The 19,158-nt window shown below is 43.4% G+C and overlaps 1 protein-coding gene across 4 annotated transcripts in view; it reads right to left on the bottom strand.

Moving 5' to 3' along the window:
• Positions 1-19,158, bottom strand: part of drd2a (dopamine receptor D2a) — a 128,782-nt gene that overhangs the window by 26,649 nt on the left and 82,975 nt on the right. For all 4 annotated transcript variants that reach the window (XM_087976355.1, XM_043676563.2, XM_087976353.1 and 1 more), the window contains one exon: positions 16,769-17,074. In XM_087976355.1, the coding sequence (XP_087832481.1) occupies positions 16,769-17,047 (279 nt within the window). In that variant the 5' untranslated portion in view covers positions 17,048-17,074. The remainder of the gene's footprint in view (positions 1-16,768; positions 17,075-19,158) is intronic.

Here is a 19,158-nt window from a genome sequence, read left to right as displayed (position 1 = left end):
ATTGGGTCATATCTGACTCTGTGAAACTCCAGCCCATTAGATCATAGTCATGTAAGCATTTTTCTTTCAATAGGAAGTGAAGATGTATTTTGAATTAAAAAGAACTTCTTCCTACTCTCCATTGAACTTTGCAAATTCGAAATGGTGAAGCTTGGGGTGATTGTGTTTCACCTAAAGGGGAGGCAATAGCTGAGTGGTATTATCCCTATCACCTAGTTTCTATACATACAGACAAAGAAGGATACCACTTTGACTAGGACAACACATACACATCCTAGGATAGGAGAAACAAAGACACGCATGAGAATTCTTAGAGGCATGGCATTCTAACCAGAACTCCATCAATAAACACATCAGTTTAGATCCTGTTTACCTTCCCTTGAAAAAATGAACCAGAAATGACATCCCCCATCTTAAGAAACCAAGACCTATAAATAGAGAGGTGGGATATACCACCAGCACTTCATCAGAGACTCTCACTGATGATGTTACCTAGTATGGTGATGAAACATCTGAAAACAAACCTTCAAGCTCAGTGAGCTACCTTACAGATGTATTATCCCTATGCTATTAATCCAGGGACCCACATAATGTTCTGGGGACCTGGGGTCAAAACCCACCATGGCAGATAGTGGAGTTTGAATTCAATGCGAATCTGGAACTAAGCATCTAGTGATGACCATGAAACAGTTGTCAGGGGGAAAAATCCCATCCAGTTTGCTAATGTTGCTCAGGGAAGGAAACTGCTTTGCACACGCAATTCTAGATGTACGACGTTATAGTTGACCCTTAACTGTTCTCTGTGCAGTTAGGGTTGGGCAATAAATGCTGGACCCCACATTGTGTGAATGAATTTTGAAAAGAATACTTGCTTTAAACCAGAAGATTTCTTATTTTCTTAACAATTAAGCATGAAACTAAAGGAAAATATTCATCTATGAAAAGTAGTTTGACCTGACACTTTCATAGTATTTTGATTTGGGTTGGATTATCTGAAGCTGAGTTAGTTGAACTTAAATTAACAATTTCCAAAGCATTTAGATGGTTTAGATGGAGTGACAGAGACTTGTAGAGCACTGATTGAAATTGTTTTTATATGACAGGAAACATGAGAAGAACAAAATTAATTCACTCTGATTGGAACATTTCCACTAATTATATTTCAAAATCTTAAGGTTCTGATTGCTCCCTTAAGTCAGTAGCTCTGTGTGTTTCCTGTTTCATGTTATGGTCCCTTTTAAATTATGAAGCTACCTCTTTATGAAGTGATTCTGTAAAAACTTAGGTTCCTGTAAAATTCACTGCATTTATATGGTGACGATTAAGAAATGTACTTTCCTGCCCCAAGCCCTGTTTAAAAGAAATATCTTTCTTTTAAGAATAGTGCCATGAACCCATTACATCCCGCTCCCCCCCAATGCCCCCCCCCCCGGCCCCCGACTCCGGTCCATGCCACCCCCACCCCTAAACTGTCCAAAATATTAAAAGAAAAGACGTCACAAGCCAGAATTGTTAAAATTACATCTCGAGCCTGTGTGAGCATTTTGGAAAATTGCAGTGAACAGGCAAAATAGGACCTTGAACATCAGCTCTGAAAATGAGAGCTTTGAAGAGATACAGGAAGGGAGTTTTAAATAGATTATCACACCACTAGCTTTGTCACTGAACTCTCTTGCAGTCACCAATACCATAAATTGTTTTGCAAGATGTCCAAGGAATTTGATGCTTTGGCGAGAAATTTGTTAATCTGATTTTTGATATGATCTTTAGAACACTGGTGTTCCAGAGGTCATGTCAAGGACAGTGATAATTGTTTGGAACTCAAAGGGAAGTTAATGACTTTTTAAAAATTCTTTGTACATTTCACTGAATGTACAGTGAAATTGGAAAGGTTGTCTGGAATTACAAATTGCTTTTCAGATGCCTCTGTGTTTAAAGAGCAAATAAAATTGGTTGAATCTTAGGGCACCAGATTCTAATTTTGCTTTTTAATAAGCATTCTTTGTCGAGTTGTTATTACAAATAGTGACTGACTGTGTCTACCTAACTACGCTGAGGCCTCTGTCTACTTTAGAACATGCCTCCTGCAATCAGTGACTCTTTATGACAGAAGCTTCAGCTCTGTGAACGTTTGAGGTTGTAACTTTGGACTCTAATTACACCATGTCATTTTCCATGGGATTTCACTTTGCTATGGATTATTCAAGGCAGACAGTGAGATGAGGGTGAGTGTAAGACCAGGGAGCACTTATAGAGTCATAGAGATGCACAGCATGGAAACAGACCCTTCGGTCCAACCCGTCCATGCCGACCAGATATCCCAACCCAATCTAGTCCCACCTGCCAGCACCCGGCCCATATCCCTCCAAACCCTTCCTATTCATATACCCATCCAAATGCCTCTTAAATGTTGCAATTGTACCAGCCTCCACCACATCCTCTGACAGCTCATTCCATATACGTACCACCCTATGCATGAAAAAGTTGCCCCTTAGGTCTCTTTTATATCTTTCCCCTCTCACCCTAAACCTATGCCCTCTAGTTCTGGACTCCCCAACCCCAGGGAAAAGACTTTGCCTATTTATCCTATCCATGCCCCTCATAATTTTGTAAACCTCTATAAGGTCACTCCTCAGCCTCTGACACTCCAGGGAAAACAGACCCAGCCTGTTCAGCCTCTCCCTGTAGCTCAGATCCTCCAACCCTGGCAACATCCTTGTAAATCTTTTCTGAACCCTTTCAAGTTTCACAACATCTTTCCGATAGGAAGGAGACCAGAATTGCACGCAATATTCCAACAGTGGCCTAACCAATGTCCTGTACAGCCACAACATGACCTCCCAACTCCTGTACTCAATACTCTGACCAATAAAGGAAAGCATACCAAATGCCTTCTTCACTATCCAATCTACCTGCGTCTCCACTTTCAAGGAGCTATGAACCTGCACTCCAAAGTCTCTTTGTTCAGCAATACTCCCTAGGACCTTACCATTAAGTGTATAAGTCCTGCTAAGATTTGCTTTCCCAAAATGCAGCACCTCGCATTTATCTGAATTAAACTCCATCTGCCACTTCTCAGCCCATTGGCCCATCTGGTCAAGATCTTGTTGTAATCTGAGGTAACCCTCTTCGCTGTCCACCACACCTCCAATTTTGGTGTCATCTGCAAACTTACTAACTGTACCTCTTATGCTTGCAAACCATTTATGTAAATGACAAAAAGTAGAGGGCCCAGCACCGATCCTTGTGGCACTCCACTGGTCACAGGTCTCCAGTCTGAAAACAACCCTCCACCACGACCCTCTGTCTTCTACCTTTGAGCCAGTTCTGTATCCAAATGGCTAGTTGTCCCTGTATTCCATGAGATCTAACCTTGCTAATCAGTCTCCCATGGGGAACCTTGTCGAACGCCTTACTGAAGTCCATATAGATCACATCTACTGCTCTGCCCTCATCAATCTTCTTTGTTACTTCATCAAAAAACTCAATCAAGTTTGTGAGACATGATTTCCCACGCACAAAGCCATGTTGACTATCCCAAATCAGTTCTTGCCTTTCCAAATACATGTACATCCTGTCCCTCAGGATTCCCTCCAACAACTTGCCCACCACCGAGGTTAGGCTCACCGGTCTATAGTTCCCTGGCTTGTCCTTACCACCCTTCTTAAACAGTGGCACCATGTTTGCCAACCTCCAGTCTTCCGGAACTTCACCTGTGACTATCGATGATACAAATATCTCAGCAAGAGGCCCTTACAATGTATAAAATGTCTGCTCTAGAGCTAAGAAGAGCCAATAAAAAAAAATTGTGAAGGAATGTTCTACCTACTTAATAGTGTTGTATTTTAATATATTGGAATCATTTCCTATTTTGCCTCAAATTAACTCATTAAATATTTATTTTGTGACATGCGAACGTACAATGGAATTTACAAAACAGAAACAAGCCTTTGGCCCGATTAGACTATCTTCAGGTTTACAGTTCACACCAGTCCCCACTTTGAAAGACATCTGCATGGGGGCATAAATAGGAAGGATTTAGAGGGATGTGGGCCAAATGCCGGCAAATGGGGCAAGTTTAATTTAGGATAACTGGTTGGCAGAGATGAGTTGGACCAAAGGGTCTGTTCTGTACTCTAAGACTCTCAGCCTGCATCATCTCGTCCAATCAGCACATCCTTGACCTTCCTTATTCCTGGTTTGTTTATTGAGCTTCCCATAAAATGTATCCATGGTACTGATCCAAACCATTCCTTGTGGTAACAGGTTCCACATTCCCACTATTTCTCCATCACAGTTTCCCTGAACTTCTTAATGGATTTATGAATGACTTACCTTATACTTATTGTCCCTAACTTTAAACACCCTGACAAGCTCCACCAAAATGTCATCTGGTGGAAAATACACTCAATTAATAAACCTGCAATATGAAGTTAGTTTCAGTAACGCTGACAGCCATCATTGATTGTTGTAAAAACCCAACTGTTTCACTAATGTCTTTCTGGGAAGGAAATCTGCCATCCTTACCCAGTCTGGCTTACACGTAATTTCAGATCCACAACAAAGTGGTTAAATCTCAAATAGAAGCCAAATACTGTGGATTCTGGAAATCTGAAACAAAAAGAGAAAGTGCTGGAGGAGCTCTGCAGGTTTAGCAGCATCTGTGGGAGAGAAACAGAGTTAATGTTTCAAATCTGATATGACAGAAGAATTGAAGAGGAGTCATATGAGATTTGAAATGTTAACTCTGCTGCTTACTCCACAGATGCTATTTTCTGTTTTGGTTTGGCGTTGAAACTCAAATGCTTTCTAAAATGATCCGAGCAAGACACTCAGTTCAAGGGCAATTAGGGCATAGGCAAGAAAATAGAGTCACAGAGTCATAGATTTGTACAGCACAGAAACAGCCCTTTGTTCCAACTCGTCCATGCTGACCAGATATCCTAAATTAATGTAGCCCCAATGGCCCATATCCCTCTAAGCCCTTCCATCCAGATGTCTTTTAAATGTTGTGATTGTACCAGCCTCCATAACTTCCTCTGCCAACTCATTCCATACAAGCACTACCCTCTGCATGAAAAGGTTGCTCCTTAGGTCCCTTTTAAACCTCTCCCATCTCACCTTAAACCTATGCCATCCAGTTTTGGACTCCCTTATGCTGGGAAATAGACTTTGGCTACTCATCTTAACTCTGGCCTTGCCAATGCCAATTGTACCACATGAAAGAGTTAAGAACAAAGATGTTGAAACATCTTTTCTACATCCACTCCATTGAGACTTTTCATAACTTAAAGATCTTAATCAGGTCTAGCCCCAGTCTGTTCAAACCTTCCTGAGCTATATCATGATTAGGTTAGATTAGATGCAGAATCAGGCCCTTCGGCCCAGCAAGTCTATACCGACCCTCTGAAGAGTAACCCACCCTCCTCTGATTAATGCACCTAACACTATGGACAATTTAGCATGGCCAATTCACCTGACCTACACATCTTTGGATTGTGGGTGGAAACCAGAGAACCCAAAGGAAACCCACACAGATGCAGGGAGAATGTGCAAAGTCTACACAGACAGTCGACCGAGGCTGGAATTGAACCTGGGACCCTGGTGTTGTGAGGCAGCAGTGCTAACCACTGAAACACCATGCCGCCATCACCATTCTCCCTCTTTGTGTGGGATGTTCGTGAGGGAACACTACCACCAGCAAATTCCCCTCTACGCCACTCACCATCCTGACTTGGGAATACATTAATGTTCCTTCAGTGTCACTTGGTCAAAATCGTGGAACTCCCTCCCTAACCTGTGGTGGTTCAAGAAGGGAGCTCACCACCATCTTTTCAAGGGCAACTAGAAATGGACAATAAGTACTGGCCCAGCCAATGACATCCATCCACAACCCATGATTGAATACAATAAATATGTTTTTTGCATCTTCTGCAAGTGGTTCAGCTAACATTCCAATTAAAACTAATTTACTTTCCTTGGCTATTCCTGGAATTCCGTGTCGATGTTGAAATGTCTTTAAGCAACTGCAACAAAAGCTTACAATTATATAGCACCACATAATTTAGCATCCTAATGTGCTGCACAGGAATATGATTTGACTCTGGGTAAATATTTGGACACACACACATCAACTTGGTTAAAAAGTGAGTTTTATGGAGCAGCCTAAAAGAGGAGGAAGAAAATGCAGAAGTTTAGGGAGATAATTCCAGAGCTCTGGGCATTGGGCAGCTGAAGCCAATATTTCCTCTACTTTGGGTGGCTACACAGTCACTCCGAGGTTCCATACATATCGATTGGTGCAATCAGTGAGGCAATATGTTGTCTTCCGATTTCAGAAGTTGCTGCCATATATAGACCTCAGGGGTCCATGCATCAAAACAAATATTAGGAGGAGTACTGGAATATTGGTGGAATGATTAAAGTTGGAAATAATCAAGGGGATATAAGAGAGTTCAGGTATCTTGGCAGGCTCTGTAACTACTGGAGGAGATAACGGAGATGGGGGACTGAAGCCATGGGGGAGTTTAAAAAGGTGAATATTTTAAAATGGGTGCATCAGAGCTAGTGTAGGTCAATGAACAAAGTGGTATGGGGTCAATAAGTGGATGAAGACAATGGCAGCAAACTGACCTCCGCTTTGTGGAAGGTAGTTTATAGAAGGCTGGCTGGGAATGTATCTATGAGGTAGGTAGGTTACCTGCCTCTAAGCCATAACTTTTAGTTTTGAGTCCCACTCCAGGATTTGACAGCCAAGGAAGCTATATTTATAATGTGGCCGGTCAGGTTGTGTATCATCCAACAAACACACAAGTGGCTGTGGGAGGAATTTATAGTCTCCATGTGATGGTCAGAAAATTGAAGGCACTCTCATCATTATCCTTAGCTCTAGACCACAACAAACCTGTGAAAGGTGCATGTGACCAGAGCAACTTGGACTCCTCGTGTGAACGTGAACCTACCAAGCATCTGCGCTACTATCTGCATTAAAATCTATTGATGCTGAACTGATCGACACTGTGTTCTTTCCTTGCTTTCACTTCAGACTATTTCAAATTTCACCATTCATTTGTCTTCCATCCATGTGCTGATTGACTTCAGAAAGGTGCAAAACTATCTTGTCAGCTCTCCAATTGTTCAGTACCCACGGGGTTAATGCTTTAGCAAGGGTAGCATCTGGATTATTCTCTCCCTGAGCTTTGCAATGGGAAATAACTGAGCAAACAGGCTTATAAACAAACAATGGAGTGAAAGGGAGAGAGAGAATCTGTGAAGGCAATAATCAAACAATTTTATACACAATCTTTGCAGCTCTTTAATTGGGTAGCATTTTATGACAGGAAGTATTTAAGCAGCATGATAAAGCACCATAATTTATTAAAACCAAGGCAATCTTGTCTGAAACTCTTGTCCTTTGTAACACAGTTGAATCCATTAATGGTTGATAAAGCTGTCAAACGAAAATCTGCTCATTTTACCCAGTGAGAACATAGATCCATCACTCAGGGAGCGGCGAACTTACTATCTATATCTTGCTGTGAAAAGCATGATTCAGGTCTAGATTTTGAGACTTTTTCTTTTGTTAAGTGTTTTCTGCATGGCCTCGTGCTGTACAGTTTGAGTTAAAGTTTAGAGCCTTGATATACGATTATCACAACAGACCTTTTGTTTTTTGGCACTTAGCCACTGTCTCCTGCTATCTATTTGCCTATTTTCAATTCAGAAGCAACTGATTTGGTTCATTTAAAAATCCCCTTGAGAAGTACACTGTCACTGAAATTAAAATAAGCAGAAGATAAATTGCCTGGTTGAAATCATTTGGAACAGAGGAAGCCACTTTCTTATTATCATTGAGTTGAAATTTGACCTGTTCACCCTGTCTTCTGCTCCAAGTGTTGAATGAGTGTGCTACCAGCAACTGTTCAGCAATGTGAGCATTTACCTTAATGGGAAGTGAGGGCCTACTGGTAAAGTGAATAGGCGAGTAGCCCAGTGTCTGTCAGTGCCCTCATTGCTGCTGGTGATCTCCCCTCCACTGCCTCCAAAGTCATAGTCTTCTATCCCCGTACTGCCCGGTTCTACCTGCTCCCAAAGATCCACAAGCCCAACTACCCCGGCTGACCTATCGTCTCAGCATGTTCCTGCATTTCCCCCCCATCTCCCGACTCCCTTCTCAGCCCCTCCCCCCCTCTTCCACTGCTCCCTGCCACCAACTGGATTCATTCCTCCCACTGACCAACCAGGTCATACCCTCTACCTGTCTTCACCTAACCACACTTCACCACCTTGCCCCTGCCTCCCCCTTTATCTGCAGCTTCCCCCACACCCACCCCCAGTCCTGAAAAAAGAGTTACACCCAAAGCGTCGACTTCTGCACCTCCTGATGCTGCCTGGCTTGCTGTGTTCCTCCAGCTTCCAGCCTGTCCACTTTGGATTCCAGCATCTGCAGTTTTTTTGTCCCTAGTAACCCAAAATGCCAGGCTAATGCTCTGGGGACACGAGTTTGGATCCAGCATAGTTGGTGGTGAAATCTGAACTCAGGTTTCATTTCAAGAAGTCTAGAATTAATTGATTATTATAGGGCAGCATGGTTAGCACTGCATTCTCACAGTGCTAGAGACCAGGATTCAATACCAACCTTGTGCAACTCTGTGTGGAGTTTGCCCTTTCTCCCCATGTCTGCAAGGCTTCTCTCTGGGTGCTCCAGTTTCTTCCCATGGTCCAAAGATGTGCAAATAGGCGGACTGGCTGAGCTAAATTGCCCAAAATATTCAGGGATGTACAGGTTAGGTGGATTAGCCATACTAAATTACTCCAAAGTCTCCAAAGATATGTAGGTTAGGTGGATTGGCCAACTAAGTTACTCCACACTATCCAAAGATGTGTAGGTTAAGTGGATTGACTATGGGAAATGCAGGGTTACAGGGATAGGGTAAAGGGGTGTGTATAGGTGGGAGGGTCGGTGTGGACTTGATGGACCGACAATCCTGTTTCCGCACTGTGGGGTATCTCTATTTTGACTCTTAACTTCCCTTTAAGTGATTAAGGATGGGTAATAAATGCAAGTTTAGACAGGGACACCATATTCCCATGAACAAATTAAATAAACATAATTGAGTTTTATCGGCTTCATTTTACTTTTCAGTTCAATTCTGTTCTTGCACTTTGTTGAAACAAATGACCATATAAATGCAAAATGTTGCAGTAGACCCTGCCTGATTCTCACATCATTGTCAGGTGAAGGTATAACAGGTTCTAGGATAAGCAAAAGCACCACTTCATCGCTCCTGAGATCAGTCGATGACTGGGGAAAGGGTTGACTCTGTTCCGAGATCATATATGTGCCTGAGTAAGGCTCACCTAACATCAATGTAGAGTTCATCCAAAGGAACATGCTTAACACCTGGAAAATGAGCTCTGCCTCTCTCTCTCTCTCTCTCTCTCCGGGTGACTTGTTTGCTGGATGACATTGAGAAATTGCCTCAACCTGCAGAAGCTGGATGTTTATGAATCCATTTAGCCCAGTGAGCAGGGCTTTTCCTAAACCAGCCAACAGTCAAAGCATCATGCTCAATAAATTAGATTCACTGATGTGAAATGGTTCTTTGCATTAAGAAGTGATAGTAAATCATGAAAACTGGACATTAAACAAATGGATGGATTTGGTTGGTGGCAGATCTCAGTAACATTATTTTCTGAGGCTCTTTAATATACAACTAACCAAGACGTGCAGCAGAAAAAAATCACCTTTGTAGGTACAATATGATAGTCTGGTGGTTTTGTTAGTTTGTAATTCAGGTTCATGATTAGCCTTGTAGAAAACTCAGGTCAAATCCCATCACAACAACTTTAATAAAAATGAAAATCAGGCTGCGTGTATATTTTCACCCATTTTACACTGCCACTCAATATGAATTTCTAGCATCCTCATGCTCTCTGTTCCCTGAGATTTTATAATTCTCTCTTTATTAGAGCGTGGAATTAAATTTTAACATTCACATCCTCCTTTCTAAATCCCTCCAAGGCCTTGGCCTGTTTATCTCCTGTAGCTTACAATGTCATTTCTAGCTTCCCTTACATGTCTCAGATTTCCAGTGCCAATAGTAACCATTGGTTGTGCCTGCACATGATGAAGCCTTGTGTTCTGGAATTCTCCCTCTAAACCTCTCTTCAAAACTGCACCTTAAAAGGCCACCTCACCTGTCCTAATATCACTTCACGCAGCTGTGTGTGAGAGTTCCTTTAATCCTCACTCCTGTGAAGTGCTGTGGCATGTTTCACTAGATTGAAGGTGTTATACAAATGCAAGTTGTGCTAAATAGCACTTTTGCTAGACTTTAAGCCTTTTGCAAAGAGATTCATTCTAGATCTACCAGCTAAACCTGGACATGAATGACTGCAGTGATGTGGATGACTTCCAGTTGTTCCCAATACTATATTGCTATGTGCTGTGAGGTAAGTGATTAACATTGGGCTGAACCTTATTTGTTTTTTTGACTAAATGCCAGGTTTTACGGAAGGTTTTTCACAGCAAGGCCTCATAGGTTTTCTCACCGTACCTTGCCAATGAATGACCTAGCCTAGGGTCCGTGTTGACAAAGTATAGCCTACCTTATCGTACACCATTCCTGGAACACCTCACAACTGCTGGAATATCCTGGAATTGACCAGAATCCCTGGCACTGGCACTATCTTTAAAATGCTCTTGCGCAACCAGACAAGCACTGCTAGTCCGGAACTGCTTTGCGTGGTTTGTGACACTTGCCCCAGGACATGACAGCAAATTGGCACCATGCATTGCAGGATGGGGCCTGCAGATCCTGGGATGGCATGGGATGGCACAGAGGAAGGGTGTCTTCTTTGCACAGGATCAGCAGAGAAGGCCAGAACACGGGATCATGCCAGTCAGGTCTGTGGTTGCCACCTGGGTTGGTGCAATTTCACTGGGGTAGAGGAATGCATGAGCAACGTAAGAAGAAGTCCAATGATCTTCTCCACTTCTCCAGTAAAAGTGACGCCATCTTCGCCCTGTTCCCTCACACTCACTCTATCTTGGCTACTGTGCCCACCTCCCACTGAAGCTTACGTGCTACCACTTTCACTGTTACCGAATGGCCTACTTCCACATTGTAGGCATTCTATGACAATTCTATTACCTGTAACACCCTCCCTCACTCATTCTCCCCCACCCTATACCCAACACCACTAACTCTGCACAGCCTTTGCTCTGGTTACTCACTTGCTCGGATCAACTCTTTACTTGCAACTACAAAAATATCAGCTGTGCCACCAAATTTCACCTCTCTTAATACTTGCCTCTCTCTCATTCCCGGAGTAAAAGACCCTCCAGTATGGCAGAAAGTGTCATGATGGGGGATGGGCTGACAGATGTTCGGTTCTTCACCTCTGTGTGGTGATTCTTGACTCTTCCTGCCGTGAACAACTGCCTGACCAGGTCCAGCCCCTAGATTGGGTATGAGCAACTTCCCTTGACACCCCCACCCAAACAAAGACCATCTCCATTGACTTGACTGAGGAATGCTGACAAGATTCTTTCATGATAAGTTCCAAATACACATCAGAAAATATTTCCTCCTTCAATACCTTCTAAACCGCTTCCCTTTTATCCTTCATCTATGCGGAGAAAGTGAGGTCTGCAGATGCTGGAGATCAAAGTTGAAACTTTATTGCTGGAACAGCACAGCAGGTCAGGCAGCATCCAGGGAACAGGAGATTCGACGTTTCGGGCACAGGCCCTTCTTCAGGAATGAGCAGAGAGTGTTCAGCAGGAGAAGATAAAAGGTAGGGAGGAGGGACTTGGAGGAGGGGCGTTGGAAATGTGATAGGTGGAAAGAGGTCAAGGTGAGGGTGATAGGTCGGAGTAGGATGGAGGCGGAGAGGTCAAGAAGAAGACTGCAGGTCAGGAAGGCGGTGCCGGGCTGGAGGGATTCGGCTGCGACAAGGTGGGGGGAGGGGGGATGAAGAAACTGGTGAAGTCCAAGTTCATCCCCTGTGGTTGGAGGGTTCCCAGTCGGAAGATAAGACGCTCCTCCTCCGACCGTCGGGTTGTTGTGGTTTGGCGGTGGATGAGTCCAATGACCTGCATATCCTCGGTGGAGTGGGAGGGGGAGTTGAAATGCTGTGCTACAGGGTGGTTGGGTTGGTTCGTCCGGGTGGCCCAGAAGTGCTCTCTGAATCGCTCCGCAAGTAGGCGGCCTGTCTCCCCAATATAGAGGAGGCCACACCGGCTGCAGCGGATGCAGTAGATGATGTGGGTGGAGGTGCAGGTGAATCTGTGGTGGATATGGAAGTTTCCTTTGGGGCCTTGGAGAGAAGTGAGGGGGGAGGTGTGGGCGCAAGTGTTGCACCTCCTGCAGTTGCAAGGGAAGGTGCCGGGAGTGGAGGTTGGGTCGGTGGGGGGTGTGGATCTGACAAGGGAGTCGCGGAGGGAGTGGTCTCTACGGAAAGCTGATAGGGGAGGGGAGGGAAATATATCCTTGGTGCTGGGGTCTGTTTGGAGGTGGCGGAAGTGACGGCGGATGATGCGCTGTACATGGAGATTGGTGGGGTGGTAGGTGAGGACCAGTGGGGTTCTGTCCTGGTGGCGGTTGGAGGGGCGGGGCTCAAGGGCGGAGGAGCGGGAAGTGGAGGAGATGCGGTGGAGGGCACCGTCGACCACGTCGGGGGGGAAATTGCGGTCCTTGAAGAAGGAGGCCATCTGTGTTGTACGTATTTTGAACTGGTCCTCCTGGGAGCAGATGCGGCGGAGACGAAGGAATTGGGAGAATGGGATGGCGTTTTTACAGGGGGCAGGATGGGAGGAGGTGTAGTCCAGGTAGCTGTGGGAGTCGGTTGGTTTGTAGTAGATGTCCGTGTTGATTCGGTCGCCTGAGATAGAAACAGAAAGGTCTAGGAAGGGGAGGGAGGAGTCCGAGACTGTCCAGGTGAATTTGAGGTCGGGGTGGAAGGTGTTAGTGTAGTGGATGAACTGTTCAACCTCCTCGTGGGAGCACGAGGTAGCGCCGATACAGTCATCAATGTAGCGAAGGAAAAGATGGGGGGTGGGGCCAGTGTAGTTGCGGAAGATGGATTGTTCCACATACCCTACGAAGAGGCAGGCATAGCTGGGGCCCATGCGGGTGCCCATGGCTACTCCTTTTGTTTGGAGAAAGTGGGAGGATTGGAAAGAAAAGTTGTTCAGGGTGAGGACCAGTTCGGTCAGTCGAAGGAGGGTGTTGGTGGAAGGGTACTGGGTGGTACGGCGGGAAAGGAAGAAGCGGAGTGCTTTGAGTCCTTCGTGATGGGGGATGGAGGTGTACAGGGACTGGATGTCCATGGTGAAGATGAGGCGTTGGGGACCGGGGAAGCGGAAATCCTGAAGGGTGACCAGAACTGCACAAAGTATTCCGCTGTGGCTGAACTAACATCTTATACAGGTCCACAATAAAGTCCCTGATTGTGCATTCAGTGCCATGCTTAGTAATTGCAAGTGTCCTATAAGTCTTCTGAGCCACCTTATCCATCTGTCCTGCTGCCTTCGTGGGTCTGTGGACATGCAAACCATGCCATTCTGTTTGCCATTGTTCTGTCCATCTGACCAGCCTGTCAATACTGCCTGTATTCTAAGTTGTGGTGTTAATAAGGTGTTTGTTAGCTATAATTGGCAACATGCTGTTGCTCAGTGGGAAACATGCCTTTCTGCTCACCATCTGCATAAAAGATGCAGCAAATTGCTCCAAATGTCAGAATAGGCTTCACGGAACCTTTTGTGTGATTCTCCCACATATCTAGCCATACCCCAAGTCATTCAGGCCCTTATAACATTGGACCCATGGTTTAAATTCAAATTGCCATCTTGAAAAGATTGCAACCATAGTGTGCTGGTTATACTACTTGGGTGACTTTTATGCCTCATTTGCTATGTTAAAGATCTTTGTAATCTTCAAGATGTAACACCAGTCCCAACTATATGGGGATGCATAAAGAAAACTACCCATCTGTATTGAAAGTGATCATTGATGAGTTATCTCTGCAGGGTTTGCTGGGCTGAACAAGTATCATTAGGACAAACATACTCTCTTGTTTGCTGTATATTTTACAAATAGTGCCTGTTAGAACTTTGTAAAAGTATTTATTAAACTGTAAAAAAAAATCATTGCATTCTGCCTCTCGATGAGGTAGAGATTCCCCGATAGTGCATTAGTGAGGTTTTATGGCTCTTCATCTTTCAATGAAATTATCTCAGATCCTTTTTTTCATCGTTTTCTATTTTATAACATTGACAACACAGCAAAAGGATTTCATTGGCTGTAAAGTGCTTTGGGGCATCATAAGGTCATGAAAAGTGCTATATAAATATAAGTCACTCTTTCTTTCTTTCTGTCTGTTGTCCTGACCAATTTGAGTGCAGCTTTGTGAAAATCTTTCCAGCCCTTTTATTTGCTTGGTATATCTTTCGAGGGCCATAAAATCTGTCACCAGGATCACAGAAAACAACTGGGGGAGTCCAGTTACCCCATTCCAGTGATAATGCACCACATAAACCCGCATTCTTTCCCCTTCATCTCACTTTATCAGCAGATCCTTTGTAAAGATTTTTCTGAACATTATCAGAACATGACTTTGGGGTTTTAAATAGGAAGGGATGGAAGTTGATTGTCGTTAAGTTGGCACAAATTTAAGATATTTGCTAAAATTAAAACGTTGCCACAAATGAGGAGAATGTCTTTTATAGAGTCCCTAAGGTGCAGAATGAGGCCATTGGGCCCATTGAGTCTGCACTAATCCTCTGAAGAGATCCCATGCAAATCCGCCCTATTCCAGCACACTTGCATTTTTAACCATGGCTAACCCTCCTAGTCTGCACAACTCTGGATGCTACGAGGCAATTTTCAGCGTGACCAATCCATCTAGCCTGCACATCTTTGGACTGTGGGAGGAGTCTGGAGCACTCGGAGGAAACCCACGCAGACACAAGGAGAGCGTGCAAGCTCCACATACAGTCGTCTGAGGGTGGAATCAAACCCAGGTCCCTGGTGCTGTGAGGCAGAAATGGTAACCACTAAGCCACTGTGCCACCCTAATGAGGGTGGTGAATTTTATGAGTTGTGATGTGAAAATCAATATCTGAATGCATGAGGAAGATTTGATAGTTGTTTCCCAAATGGTTAGATACTTTGAAAGAAAACATCTGGAGGGCAATGAGGAAAGTACAGGGGAGTGAGAATAATTGGTGACAGCTCTTTCAAAGGATATGGAACTGGTAACATGGGCCAAATGGTTTCTTTCTGTGCTATAAGATTCCAAATAACAGGAATCCATGGGAATTGAAATGTCCATTACAATATAAAAAGTGACAGAGAGTTTTTTGAGTTTTGTGTGCCCCAATGGCACTTTTTATTGATACATTTGTCCATTAGATCACTTCCAACCTTTCCAAGCCTGAGCAAATAAAGTCTGGTCTGTCCAACCCGCTTATTCCAGGTTTTGTCTATTAAACATTCTCTGAACTGCTTCCAAAGTATCTACATCCTTCCTTCAAAGAGGAGATCAAATTGGTACACAATACTTCTGATGTGGTCTCACCAGTGCCCTGTGTAACTGCAGTATTACCAATCTACTTCTGTGTTCATTTTCCCTCATATTAACTGATCATAATCTTCTTCACATCAACCATGGGTACGATTACATATCTTTATCAGAAGGATAAATTCAGTGATGCCAAAAAAACATAGAAGCTGAAGCAGACCATTCATTCCATTGAGTCTGCTCTTCCATTCAATAAGATTGTGGTTAGTCTGATAATCTTCAAATCCACATTCCTGCCTTTTCTCTGCAATCATTGATTCCCTTATTGATTAAAAAAATGTCTATCTCAGTCTTGAATCTATTTAACGTTCCAGTCCTGACAGCTTTCAGTAAAGAATTCCACAGACCCACTATCCTTCAAATGAAAGAATTCTTCTTTATTTCTATCCTAAATGGATAACCCCTTATTCTGAGATTTCCAGTCCTAGACTCTGCCACAAGGGGAAACAATCTTTTCACATTTACCCTGTCAGGTCACCAAAGAATCTTGTATGTTTCAATAAGATTGCCTCTCATTCATCTCAACTCAAAGCTGATGCCTTACTGTGGAGTCTTCCTATAACAGAAAACAGATAGTTCCCTTGAAAGCAGAAGAGTCTGGGTCATTGAGTATGTTCGAGGCCAAACTAAACAGATATTTGATCCATAGTCTAGCTGAGGGTTATTGGAGGGGGGATGGCTGCCATCAGGAAAGAGGACTTAAGTATGCAATCAGATCAGACATGATCTTATTGAATAGTAGAGCAAGCCTGCAGGGTTGATTGGACTATTGTTGCCCCTATTTCTTATGATGTTATAAGATGGTATGATTTTAACCATTCTGTGGGGCAGGACTCATTATTGGAACTGCACCATCACTGAATTTACCGTGTCGTTCCACAGCAAACTCTATCCAGTCATATAAACATTGGGAACGAAGAGCACTCAGGCTGACCTCATGAGCTAGCCAAAAATCTCATTTATCAACAAATTGGAAATTTGCGATACAGATCCCACGGTCATAATTTCCATTTATAGTGATTGGTAAAGCAGTACTTCGGGGATTTTCTGGTAGATATTGCTGATGGGCATATGTCCCAACAATCAAGAGGATCGATTCTCTTGGCAAACTTCTGCAGAAATCTCGCTTCCATGCCTCTGTATAAAAATAAACAGTATTGGATAAAAGCATAAGCCTTACCTCCACATAGACAACCCATGGCATTACCAAAGTGGCCACAAGGAGATCTGCCACTGCTAGACTGACAATCAGATAGTTGGTGGTGGTCTGCAGGGCTTTTTCCCTGGATACGGCTATGCACACCAGCACATTGCCAAATACAATCACAAAGATGAGAAGAGTCAGGAGCATGGCATAATAGTTGTACTGATATTTTTGCTCAGCTTCAGTGTCATTGATCGATCCAGTCCAGTTCCCTTCATAGGTTTCATTGAACATAATCATGCTAAAAGGATCCATGGATGATGTGTTGACCCTCCCTGTGACCTGGAATAGAAAGAGGAGAGTCAATTTACTGCAATATGGAGCAAGAAAGCAATGTAACCAGCTGTAGGTAAAGCCAAATCAAAAACACAAAGCTGTGATTTTACTTTTGCATCAAAATGCAAAGTGATGATATTTCATCACACTGAAAAATAGCTTTTTCTCTCAAGAAGACAATTGAACTTTTTTTCTTTTTTCCTTCAAAGCTATTGAAATGATAAAACCACGAAGGACTGTTTTTAGAACCTGTGGTAAATCACAATTTCTTCCTGGACACTGGATCCAGGTTTCTCTCTCATTCCATTGTATCTATAAGGCCATGATGCATTACCTGTATTGTTGCTGATTACTCCTATAGTCTCTTTCAATAATGCTGACACTTTTTCAAAGCCGGTCAGATAGATGTGAAGAATGGGCACCATGGCACAATAACCCATTGATAAGATGTCCATTTGAACAGTCTTCTGCAGAGATGCTATACATGTCACCTAGCAACAGCAGTGGGTGCTTACCTAAACTTAAGGGTTAAAGGAATCAGATGGAGCAGAGTAGACCATAAGATAATAAAATGTAGGAGAAGAAATAGGCCATTCAGCCCATTGAGTCTACTCCGTCAGTCAATGAGATCATGGATGATCTGACATTCCTCAACTCCACTTTCCTGCCTTTTCATCACCAACCCGATTCTCTTACTGATTAAAATCTGTCTATCTCAAACTTTGAATGTATTTAGCAACACAGCTTTGATAGCCCTCTGTGATTAAGAATGCTACAGATTCACAACCCTCAGAGAAGAAATTCCTCCTCATTGCTGTCCTAACTGGATGATCTTTTACACTGAGATTATGCCTAGATTCTCCCAGAAGGGGAACAAAATTTCCACATTGACCACACAAACCCACTAAGAATCTTATAAATTTTATAACATTCACCTCTCACTGTCCAATGAGTGCAGGCCTAATCTACTTAACCTCTCCTCATAAGAAAATCCCTCCATATCTGGCATCAGCCAGTATTTCTTCTGTGGACTGCCTCCAATCCCAGTATGTGTTTCCTTCGGAAAGGCGACAAAAACATTGAAGGTATAGTATGACTAGTCCTGAAGCAATGCAAATGTTGGAGATCTGAGACGTAGAAAGGCAGAAATTGCTGGAAAATCTCAGCAGGTCTGGTTGCAGTGGTGGAGAGAAAACCGCATTATCATTTTGAATCCAGTGACTTTTCTTCAGACTTTTCCCTATTTTAGCCTTCATTTTCTTTGAAGAAAGGCCAAGACACTATTTGCCTTCTCTAGCAGAAAAAAGCATCTATTCTATATCAGGTGTGAATTTGACCTGAGTCACTTTGTAATGCTCCTAGTAACAGTGAAGTGAAAGTATCCTCCATAGTCCCAGAGGACCATAGACTGCTCTTTCATTAAACAGATATGACTGGTTTAACCTGCAGATCCCCTCAGCAGAGACGTTAACATTCACGAATACTGGCATCTTTGGAAATGGGAGAAGGAGTAGGCCATTTAGCCTATCAAACCTGCTGCACCATTCAACTGCATCATGGATGCTGTTCTACCTCAACATCATCTTCCTGAAGTATTTCCGTGTACCTTTAATGTTTAGAAATATACCAATCGTGAACAAAATGAACGATTGATCCTGCACTGAGCTATGGGTTGCAGAATCTCAAGCATTCAACCCCTTCTACAGCTCAGTCCTAAATACCCTACCCCTTATTTTGAGACTGGATCCTTTGTTTCTAGACACACATTAGTCAGGAGCAATATCCTTCTGCAGAGGATATCCTGAAGAGGCCTGTGAAGATTTTGCATGCTTCAGAGGGGTTGCATCCTAATCTTCTAAACTTTAAAGAATGCAGAACCCATCTACTTGATCTCTCCTCAAAGGACGACACTGCTATTCCAGGTTTAAGTCAAGAAGTCTGGTGCTAGAAAAGCACAGTCCTTCAGGCAGCATCTGCCTCTTGGATGCAGCTCCTCAGATGCTGCCTGACCGGCTGTGCTTTTCCAGCACCACACTTTTTGACTCTGATCTCCAACATCTGCTGTCCTCTGTTTCTCCCATCCCAGGTTT

Source organism: Chiloscyllium plagiosum, unplaced genomic scaffold (assembly GCF_037043375.1).
Source record: "Chiloscyllium plagiosum isolate Xiang-an unplaced genomic scaffold, Cpla_swu_hap1 HiC_scaffold_29, whole genome shotgun sequence".
Lineage (NCBI taxonomy): Eukaryota > Metazoa > Chordata > Chondrichthyes > Orectolobiformes > Hemiscylliidae > Chiloscyllium > Chiloscyllium plagiosum.
The sequence above is the reverse complement of the archived record's forward strand: the minus strand, read 5'-3'. Positions and strand labels throughout refer to the sequence as shown.